General features: G+C 36.9%; 2 protein-coding genes across 3 annotated transcripts in view; one reads left to right on the top strand and one right to left on the bottom strand.

Moving 5' to 3' along the window:
- Positions 1-4,159, bottom strand: part of acbd6 (acyl-CoA binding domain containing 6) — a 39,300-nt gene extending 35,141 nt beyond the window's left edge. Inside the window, exons 1-4 of one of the 2 annotated variants that reach the window (XM_077224527.1) lie at positions 3,709-4,159; positions 3,004-3,068; positions 2,614-2,710; positions 774-856 (exon numbers count right to left, since the gene is read on the bottom strand). In XM_077224527.1, coding sequence (XP_077080642.1) covers positions 774-856; positions 2,614-2,710; positions 3,004-3,068; positions 3,709-3,984 — 521 coding nt within the window. In that variant the 5' untranslated portion in view covers positions 3,985-4,159. The remainder of the gene's footprint in view (positions 1-773; positions 857-2,613; positions 2,711-3,003; positions 3,069-3,708) is intronic. The other variant, XM_077224528.1, reaches the window with a different exon arrangement.
- Positions 4,160-5,636: 1,477 nt separating this feature from the next.
- The window catches only part of xpr1a (xenotropic and polytropic retrovirus receptor 1a), a 76,975-nt gene continuing 68,445 nt past the window's right edge, over positions 5,637-14,166 (top strand). The window contains exons 1-2 of the mRNA XM_077222674.1: positions 5,637-6,093; positions 11,923-11,974. Of these exons, the coding sequence (XP_077078789.1) occupies positions 6,025-6,093; positions 11,923-11,974 (121 nt within the window). The 5' untranslated portion in view covers positions 5,637-6,024. The remainder of the gene's footprint in view (positions 6,094-11,922; positions 11,975-14,166) is intronic.

Below are 14,166 nucleotides of genomic sequence, written 5' to 3' on the forward strand. Positions count from 1 at the left end.
ATTCTACAGTGAATGAAGCTTCCTCATTCACGACCACTGCAGAAGCACAAGATTATGCAATTTGAGATTATGCAGCTGTTGTTTCTCAAGTGAGTTTGAGCAAAAATAATAAAATAATGAGATGGTCCTGGAGTCACAGGTCATCTGGTTTTGGAATTGGCAATTGGGCAATGCAGAATCCATTAAGACGCTCTAATCAAATGCTAACGAGAGGTTTGAATATGCAGGAGGGCTCTCAATCACAGAGCTTGGAAATTGGAACGCATTGAAGCAGTCTGCATGGCGGTCTGATTGGGTCACGCCCGAAAAGGGACGCTCAGCGAGCGACAAATGGGAGGAGAGGAGGGGGAACGGGATGTTAATTGCCTCTTTGCTTTTCCGTCCCCAATGAACGACTCACATTCTCCCGGGACACGTCAACTTGGGGAACGAACCCCTGTTGTATTGATACTTCCATATATTTCTTTATCCATCCATGCCTGGATCCATTTTACATTCCTATCATTGATATAATCATAAAAAAGTAATTATACTCCACTGCTTCCTGAGGCCTCTTCACCCCCTATGCTTGCATACTAATACTGTTAATTTAAGAGGTAAAACCATGTGAATTCAGCCCTTAATTTGTCTCGTTGGAAGAAGCACCGGGGCGTCTGGTATCCATGAGTTCCTTGAACAGGAAAATGAATCATGCATCACTGATGCAAGAGTGATCACTGGATCAAATAAAAAATTACAATAAAATAACCATATTCATAAGCAAGACTTGTTACCTTATTTTTTCCTCCTGGTATAGAGAGCTAACCGCTGGCCCACCGAATCCAGTTCTATTATAGCCTCCCCTTCGCTCCGACGACTAAAAAAAGAAACAGAACACTGTCACAATGCCCACAAGTGAAGCCTAGAGATCCATTTAAAGGTCTTAAACATCTGAAAAGCCACAAAACTAAAGTGAAATCGCTCGCCTGCTGAACAAACAGGACATGAACTAATATAAAAAGACAGAAACACAACAGTAGCCCATAGTAGTCACTCTCAGTTTAGTTTACAAGAGAAACGTACAATACGCCTCCATCGAGCTCAAATATGACAGAAATCTGGCAGGACATTGCACATGTTGCTAGACTTGACAGGTTTTGTATATTTGACATTATTGTATTCACTTTTTTTCAGACAGCACAGCACTTGGCAACAGCAAGAGAGCGAGCACAAAGGACTCTGGATATTCAAGCTCTGGTGGAACTCACTGAGGAAAAGATTAAAATTACTTTGTACAGCCAGCCAGCTCTATTATACAGCAATTTTAATTCAATGACTAAAAAATATTACAGTTCAGGGCAGAAAAGTGCTGCATCTGCACTTCTGTTTGAATAGCAGGCTTGTATTAAAATACCGTAAATGTGTGCACTCCCCCCCCCCCCACTTCCACAGCAGGTGCACGTAACAACAGAAGTGCACAGGAGGTCAGCAACAAGCTATTGTCTCTCCTCCCTCGCTAGGGCTCTTTCTCTACATTGTAATGGAGCTGCCTGCCTTCTTTTTAACACACTAACACAATCAGTTCATTCTGAAAGGTGGGGAATTTGTTTATGTGCTTTTGTGCTGGTCTGGATGGCAGTCAGACTGGGTCACTTGCAGTAGTATGGGGAATGTATCTGCTCTGACATGTGGATTATGGGTAAAAAGCAGGAAGATAGATAGATAGATAGATAGATAGATAGATAGATAGATAGATAGATAGATAGATAGATAGATAGATAGATAGATAGATAGATAGATAGATAGATAGGGATATTTTATTTTATTTATAGGTGGTTGGTCTGTATAAATTATTTTTTATTAAGCCCCCCCACCTTTCATTTTTTTTTTTTTTACACAGAGTGACAGGTAATGTACAAGAAAGAGAGAAAAGGGTAATAAGGTGGAGGATTGGTGTAAAACATGTTGCAGGCTGGACTTAAACCTGCATTCCCCACATAAGCACTACGACTCAAAATGCCTGCAGCATGTGCAGATGTGAACTACTCAACAGGACTGTACAGTTTCTGCATAAAAGCCTGCGTAAACATCATTGCATAATTCTCTAGGAAATATATCATGAATATGAATAACACATCTACTGCTCCAATAGGAAGAAAAAAAACCCCCAGAAATGTTTTAACTCTGTTTCTGATATCTTTTGAGCATAATCAGAAAAAAACAAGGGTTATTAAAACCAAGGGAACTACCTGTTTCAGGAGTGCACAACCACAACAACTGCACAATCAGAGACTGCCCTCTTCTGGACATGTTATTCAGTAACGCAGTAACATAACACACCGATCCACTTACTAGAAGTATAGTTTATTTGCATGAAAAAAGTTAAATACTAATTAATGTCATGCTTTATTTGCGGAAAAAATCAACCTCCAAGTTGACAAGTGACAATCTTTCAAAACCATACTATGCAAATCGGTCAATCTACAACTTATATAGGTGGACTGGGACTTGTGAATTTCAATTCACAATTATCAATATTATAGTACATCAAACTATTTTATCGCAAAAGACCAATGAAAAACCTTGTTTTCCATCCCCTTATGCAATTGCCCCTACAGTAAGTTTAATATTTACCTTCTCACTGCCTTCCGGATCCAGGGCATGTACACAGGACACGTACTCCTGCATGGCCTGCTCTGCACTCATGTCCCCCAGCTGTTTCCATGCTGACCTGTAAACAGGAAGCACTCTCTCAGACTTTAAAGATTAGTTGTTGTTTTTTTCTCAAAAAGCTCATATTATTGGACACAAAGTGGATTTATATTTATTCATTTAGAGGATGGTTTTAACTAACAAAACTTAACTAGGAAAAATTACAAGCAATTTGTCATAAAAGCCAACAATATTCATAGTACTAATCAGGTGGCTGGAGTTATAATGACAACAAATGTCACTGTCAACTATGAAATGAGCCCAAATCAAAATTCAGATTTAGCATGAAACATGAATTGTTAAGAGTCTTACCATTTTCTCTGACCCTCGAAATCGAAGAAACCAGGTTTTGCTGTATTGCACTTTCCAACTTTGACCTGTCAAACATAAGTTTAGTAATATATTTACTTAATAAAAAGAATGACAAATGCTCAAATAACTGATCCCAATGTCCAATGTTTTCGACTCCATAACCAAGAGGCACGGTCATCTGACAGAATTTACAAAACTTAGCATGGGAACTATAATTTAGTTCAAAACAACAATAGGCCTACTAGTTATTTTTACTACATAACATTTTGGATAACTTTGTATTAGCCATCATTCATTGTTAAAAAAATATGGTAACGCTTTATTTTACAGTTTTCTTGTTACATATGTGACATGTACTTACCAAAGTAATAACAGTAAATTCTGCATAATTACAGTAAATTCTGCATAATTACACGAACAAAGCCTAAACCAAACCCTAATCCTACACTGACCCTAAAGTAAGTACATTTTGTTAATTTATATTACCCCTTAAATTTGTAATTACACTGTAACAATGACACCTTACAATAAAGTGTAACCAAAAATATATAAGTAAATAAAAAATCGAATCAAAAGTAATCAAATAATCACAAATAATCTAAACGCTTCGTATCGTGTTGCGAGAGATCTCATTCGAATGTATTATGATTTTACAGTATCAGATATGGTAAAAACTAAAAGAAAAGACAAGTAGGCTCAGTTTACCTGTTTGAACCTGGCGTACAGATACAGCAGCTGCTCTCTGCTGGCTGTCTGGGCGAGATCTCTGACCCGGTCCGCTGCCACCTCGAACTCATTCTCCAGATCTGCCCCGTCTAATCGAAGCGCTGTATCCGCAGCACCACAATCACACTTCCCTAATCCGAAATCTGAATCAGAGTCGGATCCTCCACCGAGCGGCTCTCCGGTGTCAGGCCGGGCTGGATCAGTACCGGAGCCTGTCGCTGAGTCTGGGGAGGAGGACGGAGATCGGGACGCCATTGAAGATAATGAAGATGTCTTATAGGGACAATCAACAATATTTGTGCTTTAATTATTATTGATTACTAATCAAACTAGCGCAGACAGTTGACTGCTACAGTACGTTATCCGTAATCCGATTCAGTCGGACTTGTTTTGAGAATTGGTCCGTGAGTTGTACGTCACAATAAGAGGCACGAGTGCGTCCTGCGACCGGTTTTTAGGTCCTACCGTTTTACAGAAGAGTAAACGCACGAAATGAAATCAAAATCAATATTGCAACCGTTCTCGAACTATAGACGTATCATCTATTACATCTATTACTATAGATCTTGATTTACTGTATATGACATAACATGAAGTATTGGCCATTGCAATTTCAGAGAACTTAGAACGCAGACAGGATTTCAAGTCAAACTCAGAAGGGCTACAAAAATGTAATTTACATTTACAACAAACTTTTTTTTACTGGTCCGTTCCTGATATTCATTTCTTCATTAGTTAGGATTAATGCGCATAGTTTTGCAATACAAACATTGTCCACTAGGTGGCACACAAATCACATTTTCCCAGACGAATCTCACTGTTATTCCTGCCAGTGCAATGCCCCCTTGCTCATTAACTTAAATAAATTGTTAGATTTATAAAATATTTAATTTAAACATTTTTTAAAACTGTAATTTTGTATATATATTTCTGGTTGGAGAACAGTAGTAATCCGAAACGGTTGCCCAGAAGCTAAATTAGCCACCCCGGTCTGCTAAAATATTACAACATAAAGCTGTAGGCATAAATCAGCTCTCTGTGGCCTTGAGTCAGCAAGCAATACATCAGTAAAATGTAAGTAAATAGGTTTAACATAAACACGAGTGAAGGGCACAGATGGCCTGCTGGATGTCTAATTTTTAGTTTCTTTTTGTTTATTGTGTATTTAAATCATTAATGTCATTTTAATCCTGATTAATATCTATCAGGAGATAATTTGTGATGGTTTTTGTACTTTTTGAAAGTGTTTATGCTCTCTTGTATGCTAAATATAGAGATAAGTAGATCAGCTTGGTATAAAAAGTCTATTTTTCCAAGAAATAAACCACCGCCATCAACCAAGTTGGGAAAAAATATGTTGGCTAAATTATAGAATTTTGGCATAGCCTAATTATTATATCAATATATCATAATTATGTCATAAGCATGTGCGTAATTATATGAACATAGCTATAATCATATTATAACAAATAAAAATAATTGTCTAACCATATATATATATATATATGAAAGTTCATATATACAATATGTTAAAAAAAATATATGCAAGATTATAGGCTTATTAAAACTGTAATTGTTTTTACAGCTTCTTAACTATTAAGAAATCATTTGAGTATTTACTCCCGGTTTCACAGACAAGGTTTAGTCTAAATTGCAAGAGCTGTTTTAACTGAAAGCAACTTGCACTAACATATCTTAAAATATGTCAGTGTCATTGTTTTGTCTCAAGCTGCACACCAGTAATGTTTTATTTTTTCTAAGACACGTCAACAAAAGTGTCTTAAATGATATGCCTAAGTTTTACTTAATCTGTCTGTGAAACCAGGCTTTAGAATACAACAAGAACAGAAAGTTAAACTACAAGCCTATTTGTAAACGCGCTTCGCAGTGCGCGGTGACGCACATGCGTCTTTCACTCACTCACTCACTCACTCAGCGCGCGCTGATGGCGGACAACAGCTTCTTCACGAACGCCCAGAGAGTCTGGAGAGAGAAAGTCACTCCCAGATTCGCCCGCACCGAGGCTGTAGCGCTGTCATTCAGGCACCTGTTTTGGGGAGTCGGACGAGGTTTCTTTTAGTCCCTAAGTTGCGGGTTTTACTTTGAACGGGGTAATATGTGGGACCGGGGAATAGTGGACTGTGATAGACCGGACTTGATTTAGACAGAGCGGAAAGCAACGCAACGCATGAGGCTCCGTAACTTAGTGACAAGAAATAACAAAAGCCCCAAAGAAGCCGCTGCACGACCCGAGGATATTATTATAGTCCGTCTGTGGATATCTGCTCCGCCAGCATGAAGTTTGCGGAGCACCTGTCCGCCCATATTACTCCAGAATGGAGGAAACAATATATTCAATACGAGGTGAGAGATTTATGTATGAATTTTACTTGGTGCATGTATACCGTAGTTGCGTCCTAGTCTAGAGATTGAGAAGCAACTCGGAGGTTCCAGAAGCCTGTTCAGATTTGCGGAGCAAAACTTCAGTGGATTGTTTGATTTGGACAGTGTAAATATTATGTGGAAGCAAAGAAAATTGGTTACAGGCTAAAGTTAAATGACCTGTATGTATTAAAAAAATAAATCGTAGCAGACATAAGGTGGAGGAATGATGTTTCTGGAAAATAATGAATTGCTAAATTCACTTTTTTGTTATTTTTGTATAGAATCACAATACATAGCCTACTACATGATAATTTCATAATTAATTGTCTCCTCTGGGTATTTGGTATTAATGAGGGACCCTTTGGCAGCTTTTACATCTGGACAATTTTATTTATCTTTGTATGGTTTAACGTTTTTTATTGTTCCTTTTACAAATTTCAGTTATTGATTTTATTCTGGTTTCTTGTCTGGAGCATTGCCAATCACCTGCCTGCACATTTGACACAAAGAAGAATCACTTAAATCAATAATAATAATAAACTATCTATATAATAAATTCTGTTTCAATAAAACAGAATTGTAAAGTTTATTAAGTGAACTCGCCTAAATTCTTCCTTTATTTTTTCCTTCTTATTTTTTTGGAATTAAGCCAGAAAGGTCATTTCATGTAATTAGCTTGCTCGCCCACTTTATGTCTGCATCAATTAATTTGCTGAGCGTCAGAGCTTAGAGTATTTCTGCTGAGAAATCTTTCTTTCTTTCTTTTTAAAGCTGTATATAATGTATATACAGTAAATTAAATATAATATAATATATCATTAAAAAATAGCAAGAAATGTCTGCATAATTTCCACAACATAGAGTAGGTATAATAATGCACACATTTTTCTAAATTAGCAAAAGGTTAAATACAGCTTCAGTCCATGGTTTCCATCCACCATTAGTTTTATGAATTATGAACAAAGGAAAGAGCTTCGAGAGATTCATGGTATATCCATCACTAAATATAACATGTCCCACTATCAAGCCTCAGCGTTAGGAGGATATAATTATGCCTAAAATAAAACAATTTCATTATCAATTAAAATGAATCACAAGAACATTCTCAATTAAAATTAATTGAGGAATTATTATTATTAGTTGTAGTAGTATTAGTGACTGTCATGTAATTAGTTTTGATGGAACAGTGGATGGAAAAATGTTGAACTGGTCATTCAAACTGTTGAATAATGAAGGATTTCAAGCTAGATTTTAATCTCATGTTGATTTATTTAGTGTTTCTGTGCTGTGAAATTATTGACTGCACATTAAGGCAATAAATCAATGGCATTTGTTGTGTGATGGTGGATGGTCAGATGGTTCAGCATGCGTCTTGGCGCAAAGCAGGAGAAATCCTTTGTCTGGAGCACTGAATCTGTAATCGTATGGAGATCCCAGGCAAACATGAACTACTGCGACTATTGTAAACAAAATGTATTTGTCCTATCTATTCTGTAGTAATTCTTTGTTTTCACATATTTTGGCAGATTGATTATTCTTTTTGACCATTTAATAGAAAATACATGCAGATTCTCAAGTGATTTAGTGGCATGGTGCCTCTATATCTGTTGCATCTGTTTCGCTTAAGGTTGATTAATCCGAGTTGTTTTTCAGAGGGACTTTCACCGTCAAACCTCAGTTACTGGCCGCATGTGCCAATTTGCATGTGTGAACAGACTGCAGTGAGATTCCAGCTTGATCTGTCAAGGACAAGACAAAGGACTCATGGAAAACAGTTTAATTCATAATGTTCAGCCTGTCATTTGACACTACCAGGGAATGTTAAATGGATCTGTGAACTGTGTTTATACTGTTTATGTGACACAGATAAATGATTGGCAATATCCTTCCCAGCACTGTACAGCCTTATCAATAAACTGTCTGGCTCTATTTTTTACATGCAGTGACAGATTGTGCAGTAGTGAGAGTCTAAGCTCTGATTTACAAGATGAAGACGAACATCTCTTTTCAGCTACATTTAATACAATGCGATACAGCTCTGTCTTATAGAGTGTATCCCAAAGAAAAGCCGAATTTATTAATGTTTGGTCATTGAAGTCCCTCTGTGAGCAGTTAAGCCATGATAACTGGCTCTGCTCATGTATTGCTTTGCCGCCTGTGGCTGACAGCGCCACAGAAAGTCAATGTGAAGCAGCCGCACAGGCTCTACGCAATAAGACCCAAAGTCCATAAACTGGCTTTAGGAACCTGACAAAGAATGAACTTCTTAAAGGGCCAAACTTCCTTACCTAGTCCTTCCCTTAAAACTTTGAACAATACAAAATGTTTATTGTTTTATACTTTACATAACATAGCCTATTTAAAGGATGACCTTGAAAATATTATCTAGTGAATTGTGCTAAGATGGAAAGAGCATTGCAGTAATAGAAGGGTGAAAGAAGGTTGATGAATCGTTTAGTCTTTCTGTTGATAAATTGACGAACTGATTGAGTGATAAATTAATTAGGATTCATACTTAGTTCGGGATGTGCATATTAAATAGCTAAATCGCTTTTATTTGACTTTTAAGACTGACTAAGAAAGGAGAAAGAGAGAGTGAGAAAGATGGTGCGTTTATGGGCGTTGCTAGGGTGTTGCTATGCAGTTGCTAATAGAGTGCATCAGTCCCCGCCCCCTTATTCAGCAGCGCCGGTTCCAGATTTTTTTTTTTAAATTCATTTCTCCCATAGGGATTTTTTAAAAGTCTTTGTTTAAGTTAAGTTACAAGCCATGAACCAAGTCAATCAGCTACGAGGTGAATCTACAAACTTTGATTTGAAGCAAAACAAATCGAACAAAACTACTGAGACAAAACTATGTGTACTTAACGGCTTTAAGTGAGTGAAAGAACTACACTCGCATGAAGCATTGGAAACAGCATAAATATTTACGAACATTGATTATACATAAAAACAATATATTTTAGTATAAGTAATACGTTTATTGCAAAATATGCAAATATAGAGTATTTAAATATTTTGAAAGCATAGGGAGATTACATAATTTGCGGTGCTTCATGGGAGTGGACGGAGCTAAAAAGCTATTTTGGAGTGTGTTGCTTTTTTAAACTCTCTGATTGGTGTAATTTTCTGTACAGAATCATGGGTAATTTAGTTTTTCACCAGGAATTCTCCTGTTGAAATGATCATTAAAAAAATAACCAGAAATAACGCAGGCAGACAGTTGAGCAGAAACAAATATGGACCTCGTAGCTCACAGTAGGTCTGTCTTTAATAGTTTTAAGTTATTGTTCATAATCAATTTCCTTGTGGAGAAAATTAATGTGTGTTGCTATGTGGTTGCTAGTGTGCTAGTGCTATGTGGTTGCTAGTGCTAGTTATTAGGAAATGTTGGGCTTTTGCAGATTGGAAAATCAATAGAACCCATGCATGCACCCACAAATATTTTTGATCCCTAAATATGACTTTGATCGTTCTTTTAAAGTACATCTACAGTATAATATTTATTTTTCCTGTTTTATTGTCCACTGGTCGGAAAATATTAGTATTATCATTTGAGGTATAATTCATGTCTGAGGCAGAACAGTACAAGTTTTTAAGCTTAAATGAATGGGTTTAGAGTAAATCAATAACTCTAACACTTAAGTATGAGCAATCTAGTGATACTTGCCTGTGTATATATATATATATATATATATATATATAGGCCTATATATAGAATATGTAGCTTGTTTTGAGCATGCATACAGTATATTCTTCAAAGCAGTAGGTCTGCTTACTGGCTGGGATGTATGGATCTTTGCTGGCTGACTTCACAGACCTGCTGTTCACACATGCACTGACACACACTTACACACACAGACACATATACACACAGCGACTTGGGCTCCCTCTCCCACTGGGATGACATCTGCTGTCAGGCTCGCTGGACGCAAAGATCTGGCCAAATCTCACACAGACGCATACACATATTTCTGAAGGAAGAGCAGATGTATAGTGCACACATGTATCCTGGTTTAAGTTATTGGTTGTATAACTTGAATACTCCAGAGAGCACGTCTATCCTTTGTGTCATCATCATCATTGCCATGGCAATGCAGCGATTCTCTTATTTCATTGGCTGACACACTGGCCAGGCTTTGACCTTGAGTGTGAGATTTGTTTATAGTGAAAAGAAGTCTTCCTAGCATCCATACAGCCCTACATTAATTGTCTTGGTTAGCTTCATCTAGGGATGTCTTCTGCTTAGCAAATAAATGTTCTTGATTGCGATTTGTCTTTTGTTGTGCCAAGATATGCATTTCGATTTATGCTATACATTGAGTTATATTGAGCAGTTCCCCGCACTGACTTGAGCTTGTGTAGAAAATCACCAGATAATGTTTCGCTCCCTGAGTGCTGATAAATGTTTTTGTGGGCTACATCCAATAGATCTTTTTATTTGTTTATTTATTTAGAGAAGTGAGTCTGTAATCCTACATTGTAAAAATATATTTTGTCAGGTAAAGAAAATTCGCTTGATTGGCTAAATTACCTTGTTTTAATCATGTAAAAAATATTATTTGGGTCGTTCCATGTCAACACAACCAGAGGTGCCTGGCTAAATTTCTTGATTTTGATCCTTTTTTTTTTGTGGTGAAAGAAATACATAAATGAAGTATCCAAAATATTAAATGTCATAAATGTATTTTTCTGAGTAATTCACTGTTTTGTAGAGGGGGTCAAAATGACATTAGAAACACGGCAGCATCATTATTTTATTTTTACACAGAGATAGGTAGGTCCGTTACTAAAATCTGTTTACTTTAGTAACAAAAAAGAAAAAAAGAGAGAGGCATGTTGTATGCAATTGTTTTGATAGAGGGAAACAAGATACATTTCTAGTTTCAACATTAATTGTTGTTGAGACATTCGCCTTTATATGCAATAAGTATCAGCTGTGTGCAAAGTGAACAACATTTGGTTTTTGACTACTGAAAATGTGCACAATATATGTATGTAAACCTGGGGCAAAAAAGGTGCTTTTTCGCATTTTTTAACAGTCACCAATGGCTTTCATCACTATTTATGTGAAAAAAAATTTATTAAAAAAATCTAACATTTGAGCTGGGGAAGTTTCCAAAATTGTATTGATTTTACATAGAAGGACCTTTGAAATAGCTTTGGTACCTTTTACTTTTATGTAGTATTCCAATTAATGAATTTTTAATTGCCCCTAACTTTGCAATAACTGCACATTTTGCATGAAAAAACATTCTATCATGTTTTTAAATGTACATTTAAACTTAAAGATGCTTTACACTTTTTTCATAATGCTGCATTATCTCCCATCTTGAATGAAACCGCACCCATTACTGAGAATAACCTCACTGACATGAAATGAAATGCATTCAAATTACTGAGGCAGCCCTAAAGGGGAATCTATCAACTTTGGGAATCTACCTTTGGGATAAAGTTACATGTTTTCTGAAGAATCATTCAGATCATGCATAATTGTCCAGCGATTGTCATTATCTTCAAGGTTAATGACATGCTAACAGGTGCATATTCCCAGAGAACTGAAAGACATTTCACACAAAGAGTTTAATATTCATGTTTAAATTTACAAAAGCATGCTAAATGACCTTATAGCATATTAGATCAGCATTTGAAGTAACCTCAATTAGCTTACATATCCAGCCAAGTGAACCATCTTTGCCATAACGAGTTGCTTTAATGGAGTGTGTAAGAATACTGTACATCATTGCCCCTCTGACCTGTACCCCAAGACTGTGATCTCATCATTATCGTATCTATTTTTCTGACACAGGCTTTCAAGGAGATGCTGTATGCGGCCCAGGACCAGGCCCCGTCCATAGAAGGTAAGGAAAATCCCTTCTGAACATGTAACCGACCAAACCCTTTTTCCATCCCGTACTCGTCCCCACCACCCTAGAACAAACTCCCTACTATAAATAGAGGGCATTTCAGCACTGCCACATCTTTTGCAAGACAGTGGGGCAGCTCGGCATAGCTATAATTAATACATGAGGCGTGAGGGTGACGGGGAGTGGCGGGGAAATGGTTTATCTAAAGCACTGTCGCAAAGACGTAAACAAAGTTCTTGGGTTTCAGGTCATTTAGTCTCAAAGTGAGGATGTTGTTCTAGTACTTTTAAATTAATCTTTTTGCCTCCTATGTAGCGTATGCGTATATGTCAAGTTGAATGTTTGGATGGAAGCATTACTGATGATCTTTGAAGTATTTTATGAATCCGCTCCTCTAGCCAGTGTATCATTTTGCTGTTTTATGACTTGGTTTCATTTGGCGTTATTACATGGCAAAGCATGACACAACAGGCTTTGTGTGCTATGAAATGATATGATGTGAATTATAGTCTAAAGTGTCCTATGAGTCAGTTAACTGGGTCAAGAGCAATAGGACAGTTTATTTAGCCAGAAACAAGACTAAGCAAGCCATTAATAACAGTGCCAGATACCTGTAAAAGGTCCACACAGTTTAGCATCCATCTTTCGGGGAACTAAAAACTAACAGCCCTCAGGAGTGTGTGTGTGTGTGTGTGTGTGTGTGTGTGTGTGTGTGTGTGTGTGTGTGTGTGTGTGTGTGTGTGTGTGTGTGTGTGTGTGTGTGTGTGTGTGTGTGTGTGTGTGTGTGTGTGTGTGTGTGTGTGTGTGTGTGTGTGTTTGTAAGGTCCTGTCAAACTAAAGAAGAGATGTTCTTTCCAGTCAGTGCTTTTGAATGTCTCTGTCAGACTGTGTGTGTGTGGCAGGCCATTTTGACCTTGTTCAGGGTTCCGTTGAGGTGGGAAATGAAAGAAAAGTTGGCATGTCTGTTCGTCAGGATAACAGATTTATTGTGTTGAAAACGTTTTGGGTGGAAAAGAGGGAAAGCCTGAGCTGCATTTTAACTGGGCTTTGCATACTGGCATACAAAATTCTCTTTCCTGTATATAATCACCCTGGTTTACATTACTTTAAAACACAGGTTGCATGTGAACGTGATTTACTCAAAACAAACACATGAAGTATTATATATATATAATATATTTATTATTATTATTATTATTTTTTTTTTTCAGAACCTTATACTTAGGCTGGAAATTTGAACAAATCCCTAACCCAAAGTATTAAACTTTATCATTTCAATCATCCCACATATTAGCGAATTTTTTTTATCTGGATGATGATAAAACTAGTGATAAATTAGGGATGCACAATATATCAATAGCTTACCTTATCAGTTATAGACTAATATTACAAGTTGTGTTTCTAATTTATTGATATTGGATAGATACATTGATCAATATTCAATATAGAATTGTGCATGCTTATGGCCTATTTTCCCTTTTTTAATTTTTTTTTATTACTTTAATTACAGTTGTGATGTCATGCAAGCACAGAATTAAGCTAATTCAGATCTTAATGGTAATGTGGCCAGCATATGGTATTGTAATGTCAGTGTCTAAACCCAGCAGATCAGAACTAATCCATAAAGATCAATGGCTTCCTCGCTTTCCCAGCATTCATTCGAAGCCTCAAACAGTTTCCAGTATCGCCACAGCTGTGGTGCGGCCTCCTCTCTTCCTTTTTTAAACCGCTTTGATGTCCCTCTGTAGGAAAAGTGGATTGATGGAGAATGAAAGAGAGTAAAATAGAGCTGAAAAATAGACAGACTTATTGATGCACCTGTCATGTGGCTTTTTTATTATGTTTCGTGTCTATCAAAACTCTTAACGTGATTTGTGAGGCTTAACGCAGTACTTTTTCACATACAGCTTTGCAATGTCAAAGTCTGTTGAGATCAAGTGATGATTTTATTAAATAAACCTCCCCTGGAACACTAATTACCGCTGCTAGATTTATGAGGAAGCTTTTTTCCTTCACATTCTGCAGTGTAAGAAAGAGGAGTTTTGATATTCTGTGAACACACTGGTGCCCCAGGGAGGCAATTTATTGGGTTATTACGGCCCTCTTTCTCGTTCTCTCTGGTTTGATTTGATAGAGTCATATTGAAGGCTCAATATTGAGAGAAGGGCAGTTCAGAGTGTCAGGAA

The sequence above is a fragment of the Siphateles boraxobius genome, unplaced genomic scaffold (assembly GCF_051911475.1).
Source record: "Siphateles boraxobius isolate OS27281-9 unplaced genomic scaffold, OSU_SipBor_1 9, whole genome shotgun sequence".
NCBI classification, from domain to species: Eukaryota; Metazoa; Chordata; class Actinopteri; order Cypriniformes; family Leuciscidae; genus Siphateles; species Siphateles boraxobius.